Source organism: Manduca sexta, chromosome 16, assembly GCF_014839805.1.
Source record: "Manduca sexta isolate Smith_Timp_Sample1 chromosome 16, JHU_Msex_v1.0, whole genome shotgun sequence".
In the NCBI taxonomy this organism is placed as follows: Eukaryota; Metazoa; Arthropoda; class Insecta; order Lepidoptera; family Sphingidae; genus Manduca; species Manduca sexta.
The window spans coordinates 5,085,070-5,097,078 of NC_051130.1; the positions used below are offsets into that span (position 1 = coordinate 5,085,070).

The window sequence follows — 12,009 nt, forward strand, 5'->3', positions numbered from 1 at the left end:
TAGTGCCATCTGTTTCTTCTTCTTCTTCGTCTTTAATATCACCATTATTACAACGAGGTATTTTGCATTATTTTGTGTACTCTACAAATATAAATTAAAATATATTTAAAATATTCAACATAAGCGGTAATTTAGTCTGTCTTGTAATTGCATAAAGATTTGTTCCGCGCAGCGCTCTTTGTCACGTCTTGTATGAATCGTCCAAAACAACGAGTGTGTGACACTAAGTTAGACGTGTAATTGGGTTTTAAAACTCGAAGCGTTTGTTACGTTATGGTATGACGTTGTTTACTGTATTTGAAAAATAAGTTTACGTCACGCGAAGGTAAACAACTTAACTCAATCACAACATATTTGTTCGTCACACACATAGGTATACGAATATTTATATAAACATTTTGGATTTCGGAAACTATAAGAGACTATTGGTCGTTTAACTCACGAATTAGAAACAAGTATTAATGAACACTAAAACAATTTTCTTTGCGAATGATTGAACCCGCTACTTCCCGTTAAACGGCCGCCTTCGTACTCTGCGCCTGAAGTTTTAATGACTTAAACTTATCCAAGTAATTATTTCATTATTTCAAGTAGCCGTTTACTAAGTTGGTCAAAATACTCAAATATATACTGGGTTTTTCCGGTCAGTATCATCCCGGAGTGTGGAATAGGGTAGTTGACATTTTTTTTACATAATATTTATCAAAAACCTATGTCATCGAAAACCTAACGAAAAAAGGATTTTTAAAATCCAGGCAACAATAAATAAGTATAAAGCTTTGAAATTTAGTGGAATGGATAACTCTTACACACTAGTAATAGCAAACTGTGACGTCACCAAGTATCACCAGCCATAACGTTGCATACGGTAGAAAGAGATAGCGCAATAAAACCACCACGAACCTACTTTTGCACAAAACAACATTATAAATATGAATAACTGCTTCATTTTTCAATCAATTTTGGTGTTGATTTCATAATTTTCTTTCGTATTATTTTTCGTTAGCTTTAAAATGATGTACAAAATCCAACTTAGGAAGCTATCCTAATATGCCCGTTGATATTAATAACCTCTTCCCATATTACATGGGACCTAACATGGGAAAATGTGAGTGTGTTACATATCTGCCTCTGAAAAGGAACAAAGGCGTGATGCTATGTAAACACCCAATACACTGATTCACAATACTAATCCGTATTTACGTCCCATTCCCCTGTCTCTATGACCGTGGCCGTGAGGTACGAGATGTTTCTAATTTTACTCGGTGTAGAGCCTAGCTATGCGCCAGGGGAACTCGTTAGTGCCGACAAAGAGCAGAAGTACCGTTTTGCGGACTGGATGTAGACACGACTTTACTGAAAAACGACCTTGGTTCTGCTACTTTATTTTTCATACACAATTCTTGATTGGGCCTTGTTTATTGGTGCTGAAGTAAATCTTTTCAAGTAATTCCTTTCGTCTTTGACAAGCGTTTTTTTTAACTATCGATGTAATTTTAATAGGTAAAAAATATGAAAAATAGGAAATACGTATTAGTGTTTTGGTTGTGTTTTTGCTTTAATTTAAAAGTAAACATTTTTGCATACATTGTATTTTATCGCATTCAGAACTCGCATAGTTATAGCCCAATCTAACAAAAAAATACATTGAAATGTTGTTATTAACATTTATTATTTAAATATTTGCCCTTGCAATTACCGTAAAACCATTTGTATTCACAAAACCAACTTAAAACATAAAATAATATTAATATTTATTTATATTATAGACAAGAAAAAATATACACTACTTAAAATGTAGCAACGCCAGGTCAGTGCACTCAAATAAATTATACTGTATTCATTCTAACGAGTAAAAGTATCTATTCATGGTTTTTGTGTATTTTTTTTTTATATAAATACGCCACCCACACATTTATTTTCAATTCCGAAAAATTTAAACAATAATTAAGCAAACTTTTCAATACGGAAGTTTCAACTTCAGAATTTTCTAACTTGAATTTAGAAAAAAAATTAGGACTAAGTACTCTACAGAACAATAAAATATTATCTAAGTGTGATGTTACAATTTTTGCAATTAGTTTAACATATAAATAGTTTTAAGGACCAAACTATAGTTTGTGGTGTTTGTGCTGGTCGTGTTAATAGTGCTTTTGGGCTCCCGTCGCTCACCATTAGGCGAACTTACTCATTTCGTTATTCTCTTGTATAAAATAAACATTAAATATAATACGGTAGGTTCCTATGTTCGATTTTATACATTATGTATAGCAAATATTATGAAAAAGAAGCCCTTCTGTGAAAACTGACTTAAATTTGATTAAGAAATGAGGTTGTGATTCATGTCTAATATTACAAAGTGTAGGACTGGGCGCATAGTAGAGATATCTTTCCTTCTCCTTCTTTCGTACGCAACGTATTTTCCGATGACGTCACGTGCGCGTATTGCGCCTCTTTTGTCGTTTCTTGACACATACTCTACCATAATGTAAAAGCTTATAACTTGTTGATTTTATACACGATTTTATTCATTATTTTTGTGTTAGAATTTATATAGACTACATATTTGAAAGAAATAATGAACAAAAATAAATCATATAACTTATTTTACATTGAACGTTAAATTTTACATCATAATTACTCAATTTTGTGACTATGATTTACTGCCACCCGTGTACACTAATATTAACAACCCCTCTACCTTTTACCTCCTTAAAACATCCGACCAAACGACTTTTGAACTGCCATTCGAATACCGCGGTAATTAAACTTTATCGTCGGATAAAAATGAAAATTATGTTGCACCCGAACGTCCGAGGAGGTTGAAACCGTGCCATTATAACAATAACTGTAACAAACCATATACATGTCCGCGAACACAAAGATAATGAACAGGGACGCATAAAAATAAATGGTGCGTTGGCTTGCGGTACTTTTGGGGTTGGTTGATATTTTTTTTCGGGTATTCAACCTTTTTTAAACTGAATGTGACGAATAAGCCGTGATTGTAAAGCCACAAATGCTTATTAATTTCAAGAACTTGCTTTGGCATTAGTATAACTTAAGATTGTGTACTGCGGATTTGTCATATATGTTTAGTTTCATAATGCTCAGTTATTGTATTATACCTTTACAGCCGAAACATATAGTACTTATCACAGCTGTTAGGCGGTAGAAATAGGCAATTCTATAAAAGTCAACCAGTCACGCTCTGACATATAATATATAGAACCATAACATGATAAATTAAAGCATGTTATCACATTACAGCATGTAAATGTAGTGATAATGTAAAATACAAATTGCTTTCGATAGTATGAAGTCAATAGGTCACCTATGAGAAAATAATATTTACTTTGTATCATAAATTACATTTATTTCAATAGTAGCCGAGCCGTCAACAGTTTTGCCTGCAGTATGAGTAAATCGTATCGACTGAGTTCGTACCAATATCCATCTCACCTTAATGTGTTTTGTATTAATTCCCAAAATAAACAATATCAAAATAAATATTGGCAACACGGCCGTAAGTCGACATTCCGACATTCCTTTATTTCCGATAAAGCGTTAATAGTAGAATCTTATTGAGATATTCGCCTATTTTGATTATGTTTGTTTTACGTAGATTGATCAGTCATTTGTACCAAAATGTTATAATTTATATTTAATCCGAACACAAAATTATAAAGGCGATTTGAAAATTTTAAATTGATCAGATACTTTTGTACTATCGAGTTCTTTTTGCCTAAATTATATAAACTAAAAACACGTCTTTTTTACGAAAAGGAAGGTAAAAGCAAATTGTGCATTCACTCTTAACCAAGCAGACTCAAATTCTGTTAGGGGAAGGATATTGGTATAACGAGCACAAGTTGCAATCCCGGAATGCTCTCGAATTACTTAATCTAAATCTTGATATTGCGAACCCAAAAGCACACAGTTTATAGTTTAGATTCACTACTAGATTAATGAGCTATTGCTTACTATCCAATTCAAGTAACAAAGTAATTTATTTTTCATTTATTCTATGACAAATAGAAAAACCCGAGAAGAATTACAATTTTTATTTCCCCAAACGCAAGCTGTTCTAGAATATCTAACAGCTCTATAGTGTTATATCTAAAGGCGAAATTGCTCTGAACTTAAACAAACAGATGTTTTATTTTTAAGAACAATTGTACATTATATTTTAAACAATGTATACTGTATTATAATGTACAAAGAATTTAAAGTTTAGGTTCCGTTCTAATTTTAACAACGAAAAATAATTTTATATAGTTCCAATTATTTTAAACGAAAAGAAAGAAATGAAGAGATAGAGTTTTCTACTGATCTTTAAAGTCACCTTGCTATCATTTATCGCGATTTGATTACTAAAAGATCGATCTGGAAATCTTTAGGGGTGGCCTATATTCCCTAATGGATTGAATGATGGTCATTTGAGCCTATGACCAATGATGACGTCGATCTTAGCCCACGAAATATTTTTTTATGCGGGAACAGCAAAGGGACCCTACTGTACTTAATGGTAAGTGACGTGCGGTCCAAGTAAAGCGGTAACTAAAGATGTGATATCAATACAATTATGCCGGCTTATTTGCAACCAAATAGACACACGGCTGAACCTCGAATGCCAATAACGTGGGCCAATATGGCGGGTTTTATTTACACCTTGCCGTGTCCGAGCTTATACAAGTATTCTTACACCAGTAAACGATGTTTTATATTACTTCTTCTTTTAGATGCGAAGATGGTGGAGGCGGCGCGGCGACAGGCACCGGCGGCCGGGCGGCATCGCTGCGGCTCGCGAACGGGCGCGTGGCGGCCCAGTCCGCGGAGCAGCTGCCGCATTCGCCGGCAGACTGCGCCTCCGTGCGCATATCCATCGACAACACCAACACCTGCTGCACCGACTCGCTCGTCACCGCCCTCGACGACGAGACGCTGCTTCTAGGTACGTATAGCCAATCAAAATGCGATTTTATGTCTGTATATCCAAGTTGCAGACTTGTATGAAGATGACCAGGTATGATTGTAAGTAAAATATAGGTAGGGTCTTAGGTTAGAATCTAAGGCCACGTAAATAATTTCCATAATTAATGGAAATACCCTGTAAGTCAGTACTCATAGATAGGCACACTGGTTATTCAATACATACATACTTAGTATCACGCCTCTATCCCATAGGGATAAGCAGAGACTATGGATTGCACTTTGTTTCTGGCTCACCTCTTTCGCTTCGTCAATCTTCATCAATCTAGTTACGTAATAAATAAAAAAAAATGGATCTATATGTCCTCCACCAACACGGAAACATGAGTTATTTTTAGTTGATACAGTTTGTTCCATATATGCCGTAACTACACATTGTAAGTTATAATTTGAAAAGACTTTTCTTAGTGATTGATCTATATTTCTATAAAAATGTTCAAACAATCATGGTCAACAAAACAGATAACCTTAGATGGTCAATCAAATTTGGTAAAAGATAGGAATCAAAATATTATAGTATTACTTATGTTACAAATATGAAAAAATGATCACCGAACCGAACCCGATGACCAGGTAATTAAAATCAAACTTAACTCAACAAAGTAAGATTTTAAGTCTTCTAAAGGAGACAAAGAATATAAAAAAGGTGCAGGCGGAGCAGTCCGCAGTGACATTTTAATTGACTAAAGTAGATCAAATGTTACGTGACGCAATGCACCAGCATTATCGATCTCCATTATCTTCATTTTATCGCCCACTTTACATCCTGATCTATTTTAGTTACAGAACTAGAGTGGAACACGGTTAGCGCTAAGATTTCACGATGTTAACATCACGTAATAAAATCAGTGGCGTTATCGATAATTTAAACCTCATCACTAGTTTTGCTTATTTCGACTACAGTTATTCTTTTAGACAAATCAAATTGTTGATTTATATGAGGATTTTTGCTTGAGTTACAAACAGTTGCAAATCATAATTTATCGACAGAAATTGGCACGGAACAGAAACATTCTTAATGTGTGATTAACTGCAGTAGAATTGAGGAATTGAGGAAAATTTTACCGGACAAATGAAATCGCGCTTGTATATTTTGATATGAACATATAAATAAAAGTAAACATTTACGCGCATTCCAGTGACGAGTCTTTATGACAGGAATCGTTTTATTACTAAAATATTTTAAGATATCGTGAGCGTTGGCAACAGTTCCAAGTCGATTCATAAATTGCAAACAGGAATAGTTTTTTTCGCTATTGCCATCATAAGGTTACTACAGGGTTATTGGTTAAGAATTGTATGGGTTGGTGGTCGCGGTAACTTCCCTATTGCAGCTCGGTTTTTACTAAGTCAACGCAAAAATGATTCACAAAAAATCCCCTAGCGCAAGCCGTGCTTCTCGCCGGGTTCAAGTGTCGATATTTTTATCACATATCCGCAAAATTCGGCAGAAGCGCGGCATACACGGATATTAAACCCATTTCCTGAAACAATTAAGGCGCAGCGACATTAAATTTGCACGCTATCTGCTCTCCTCCGTCGGGATGTTTAAACATTCAGTGCTGTAGCCGACTCACCCGCACTTTTAGCACAGCCCGTACAAATACGCAAAATAATTTCGCAACAGAAGGAAATTCTTGAGGAAACAAAATAATGACATGAAAACTTTAGGTCTATTTAACAAAACACGGCCTTCTGCCACAAACCACGGTTAAAACATGTTTTCGTAGATGCATAATTAAAATGGCTCTTTAATCATTTCTAGTCATTCAAGTAATTGTCGGTGTAGGTTTTCAATACAGTTTAATTGAATCCTCAGCGGCAACATTCCGTGCTATTTTTCAATTTAAAAAATGTACACCGATGCCTATTTAACTGGCGTCAATTGTTGGCGACGGCTTCCGCGTGGATGAAATTCGAAGAGGCATTTGGAGCAGGAACAAGGTGGCAGTTAGCATTGACTGTGAATCTGGGGCATGTGTTGATGGGTGAAGCAGATTCGCGCATGGCGCTCTTCTAGTGGCCGTCGCGGTCCGCGGCGAGCGCCGAGCAGTCCAACCTCGTCCCTCCCAGCGCGATGTCATGCCGCGCTCGCACCCCCTCTGACAAAGCTCAATACGCGAACAAATCCTAACCGATAAAACATAGTATATTATTTGATATACCGCGTGTGCAGTGTATGGTTGTCGTGTTGTTGTTTGCCGAAAGAAAAATGACGGCCCGGGGATATCGTCACGTTCGTAGATAATTTGAATTTGGGTGTCAAATGCTTTTATGTTTGTATATGTATTTTGGAAGATCGGGTATGTGTTACGGGGCCTAACTTTTTCAGAACATTTATATACTAAAGTGTTTTTAGGAATACAAAAAATAGAAACATTACCAATAAATTTTCATCAAATACATCGTACAAAATTTTATCTTATTGTTCCATGGGACAATAAACTTTATGGTTTTTTATTAGCATAAATATTTAAAAGTGTACCAATTAAAAAATAGTTATGTTTGCTTTACGTGCGATGTTTTCATGAAAGTATTTAGATTTGACGTTATCGCAAACAATAATATCGTCTAACAGTGGCTTTATTTTTTTTTTCGAGCGAAATATGTAAATTTAAAACTAATGTAATTATGGTTCGTAGTTAATTTAATATCTAAAAGTTACCTTGACAAAATACAAATAAGCTATTTATTTATCATGCAAACACATATTTCCGTAAAAATATATTTACGGTAAAAAAATTAAATATCAAACACAACGTAATAATTTTAATGAAAAAATATGATTATAAAAATATGTATACATATAATTTTAAAATAAATACTTTTAAAATAACATAATAATCGTAATAATAATGCAAGATATTTTTATAAAAAGGCGTCGATATTTTCGTTCCACCTGCGTGCTTCATAAAATGTGAAATACAGCAGTAAAAACTTTTGAAGCACTTGAAAAGCGAAATAAAATAAAATAAACATTGGATTGAACAGAGTTATGACACAGACAGTATGCAAGTTCATAAAATACTTTTATCTATAGATCGACAATAAAGCAAATAGAGTTCTCGTTAGTTAAACTTTACAATATCATCTACAACTGGACATTAATATTTTGAATTCATAAAATGAGAAGTTGTTTTAGGTTTAGTTGTTTGTTCTCCTCTAAGAATATTGTAAATTATTCATTCCAAACACATCCCCGGGACACATTTTTTAACGTTCAGAATACTAATCAGATGCATTTTAATGTGCATGGAAAAAATATCTGGTTTTGTCCAGGAATGTACGTCTATCAAAAAAGAAAGCCCGGAGTTTCTTTCTGCCTTTCTTCTTTGGGTAGTCATCACTTAGGTAGCTAGTGAAAGCCTGGTAGGTTAGGGCTCATGTCCTCGCCGGTGAGGATCGCGACGCGTTATCCTTTTATTTCCCCCTACTTGCCAGCCCGAGCTGGTCACTTCGGTTCGTACTTCGTTTTTATTATAAATTTTATCCCTAATTTCAAATGTCCATAGTTATATAACTAATTTTAATAGTTGTTTAGAAATAATAATAATTATTCCTATGCTTTGTTTTAACGTATAATAAGTGCAACTTTGTTCGCCTACGTGATAAATAAAGTATTTTATTTTATTTTATCAAAACATGATAGAAAGAATATAGTCATCACTACATTGCTGCATTACTCACACCAGATCTTGAAGCTCAATTGCCATAATCCATAATTCCAAAGTGGTGTATGTTACATCCACTTAAGTCTTGACATTGCAATATTATTTACCATTCGTATCGTCACGTGGCAGGAACGTCGTCCGATTAATTCATGTTTATTAAACAAATTAACAATAATGGTGTGGCATTAGATACGCTGCTAATTGGCTGTAAGTTTGTCCGGAACGATCGGGGAAATATCGCAATCGATATGCAGAGTTTAAAATATATCGGAACTAACACGGTAGAGGAACATATCAACGATTGTGTCTTATAAAAACGAATAAATACTTCTTGCTAAACAACTTATGCGGCTAAACAATAATACAAAATAGAAACGGCAAGGACCTAGAAAAACAAATAAGGATAATCTTATTTGTAATGATATTAACTTTATGCTTTAATAATATTTACGATGAAGTTATTCTTAAAACGAATGCAAATTCACCAAACACGAGTACAAATCCTCCAGATGTTTTGTTACATACAAAGGTATTGTTTACGCCGACTCCAACCAACCCGAACCAATAAAGTACACTATTGAATGTAGTCGCGTTACGTAGTTATGCCAAATTGATATTTGAATAAGCTACTCATTGTTGCTTCCTTACGAATTCACACAATGGATTTCGTTACACAGGCGTGAAAAATGTTTCAAGAAACTAATTACTTCTTAGAACCAGACCATATTTTCATTATCACAAAGTTTTGTCCTTCACTTTAAGGACAAATAAGTTATTAAAATAACGGCTTTTGCTAATGGTTTGCAATTAAACGGCACAAATTACATTTTCGATCGTACGTGGAGTATGGAAGCTATATCGGGGCAAGGCCTAGGTTCTTTTAGGCCACAACCATGACACCATGTTGACCTATGTGGACTAGATATGAAGTGCCAGATTTGTTGGCAAATGTACTAAGGAACAGTTGTAATTTATTAGAAATGAACATACGTGAAGTTCTCTACATAACGTTACGTATTTTGTACAATGTATTTAGCTATGTTATTTTTAACCGACTATTTTATATATCGATAAATTTACGCAGGCAGAACCGCATTTCCAATTGATAAAGTTGAAAACGACCGAATTCATTGACAGGTTTTGTGGTAAAACTAATTATGTATTGACACATGTCCGGGTATCAAAAACCTCACCGGCAATTAGATGTGGTGTTGCGCATCATGCGTTCAGCTAAGGGACTTCCCATTTCCCAGGAATCTAGTAGTAACTCTTAAATAGTTTTAAGCATTAAAGCAATTAACTCTTTGGTTTATTGTAGCTTAATATGATTGCTTACACAGTGAAGGAGAATATAAATATTTTATTCTGGATTTAAGTACTAAATATTATATATACACACCAGTGGCACATTTATGCGTATTAGTACTTATATATTGTGTCAAGATTCCTTTCAGAAAATGTCACCGTTCACCACTAATTTACACAGAAATATGTTATGAACTTGTGGAGTAGGTTAGCGCCGTAAAAAAATATTATACTTTTTTACCGACAAATCTCCTTTGTTAAGGTCGTGACTAGGAAGTAAATCAGAACAAAAACTTAATCCTCTATTGAATAGAGTCTATACTCAGTCGTTTTTTCAAAATCGCACATAGCATCAAAAATGTTTGTCACAAACCTATACCAATGATAATAAAAATATAAGTCCATTTGGAGGCACGAGGTGTCCAATATATGTATTGCGACGGTTACTATCAGCATGTCAAAGTACTCGAGAATAACTGCCTAAGTGAAATATGCCTCTATAGCACCCATTTTACCGAATATATTTTACTTGCTTTTGTCTGCGGCTCCGCCCGCATATTTTATTCCAGATAAATATAAGTATTTCGGGATAAAAAGTAGCCTATAACACTCAGGAGTGATGTAGTTTTCTATTAGTGAAAAACAATCAAAATAGGTTCAGTGGTTCCTGAGCTAGCGCGTTTAAACAAAGAAGAAAAAAGGCATGTGTGTGTTTGAGTGTATGTGGGTAAGAAATCTACAGTATTTCAGAGACCTCTTGACACCATTGTTTCGGACCGTTTACATGGTCACAGGTGTTTAAGCTCGCAATGAAAACGTACTAAATTTTATACAAATTATTTTCACGCAAACAATGCTTTTGTTTTGTCAATCCTACTAATATTACAAATGCGAAAGTTTGTGAGGATGGATGTATGTCTGTTCCTCATTCACGAAAAAACTACTGAATGCATTTGGATACAACTTTACAGTAATATTGGTAATACATCAGAATAACACATAGGCTACAATTTATAATGATTTTGTGTAATTTGGTCATAATATAACAATACATATCAAGTAAGTCGGAAAAAAAATATCCCGGAAAACTCCTACACGCGGGTGAAGCCGCGAGCAAAACCTAGTAATATAAGTATATAAAATTCCAAACGTAAGTTCTAGTGTAGATAAATCTGCTATAGTTGTCACCGACATAGTTCACAACATACAGACAGCAATCCGATCAAATCTAGTTCTCAGATAACATTCCGCTTCCCGCTCGTTCGTAATACAGAGTAATGTCAATTTATTTGAGTACCTCTATGAGTTGCAGGAAGATACTGCGTTAGATCTAATGAAGTGCAAATTGTGGTGTGGAAATTGGTGTCGTTTGTCGACTAACAAGCCTGTTTATTTGTAGATCTAATTTTAAGTGTAAAGACTTTAGAGGGTGTGACTGAGATATAAATAAGTTTGAGGTTCAAAACATTATCTCTATTTGCAGTAGTAAATTTTTAAAAATTATTCGATTCTTATGTGTGTAATGAATAAATCGATTAACAATTATCTTGGCGTTTGCAAGGTGTTTGCATTACAAGGCGTATGCTTGGCAATGGACTTCAGAAAGCTGAAGAAAAACAAGATTAAGAAATCTCTCTACAGTATGAAATTGCGTTAATTTGGTATTTATTATTCACAGTTATTGATCAATGATTAGAAGCTATTTATGTGTTTACCTATCTCCTACACAATACAAGACATACTATACATTTCGGATACATTCCATACCTATCTTCGAGAATCGATATTATTGTGAACATAAGTAATTGCATTAGTCTACTAATGTTAAGCTAAAATTTTCCAAGAACATCTCCAAAATAATTTGGCACTACGCCAAAAAAACTACAGAGGTTCATTAAAAATAAAAACTAAAGTACAAATTGGGATTGATACACAATTCCATTGAATTTAATCTGTATCTTAAATTAAAAGCGGATCCATGCACACACAGATTTTTTTTCGATCAAATCAAAATTTCTTAAGTCGCAATGCAGTAGAATTA

General features: G+C 34.3%; 1 protein-coding gene across 8 annotated transcripts in view; it reads left to right on the forward strand.

The window, feature by feature from the left end:
- LOC115443258 (potassium/sodium hyperpolarization-activated cyclic nucleotide-gated channel 2) overlaps window positions 1–12,009 on the forward strand; it is a 241,383-nt gene that overhangs the window by 140,857 nt on the left and 88,517 nt on the right. For 5 of the 8 annotated variants that reach the window (XM_037439114.1, XM_030168587.2, XM_030168588.2 and 2 more), the window contains exon 3: window positions 4,743–4,954. In XM_037439114.1, coding sequence (XP_037295011.1) covers window positions 4,743–4,954 — 212 coding nt within the window. Of the gene's footprint in view, window positions 1–4,742; window positions 4,955–7,028; window positions 7,296–12,009 lie in introns of those variants that run through there. The other 3 variants (XM_037439118.1, XM_037439119.1, XM_037439117.1) reach the window with 2 other exon arrangements.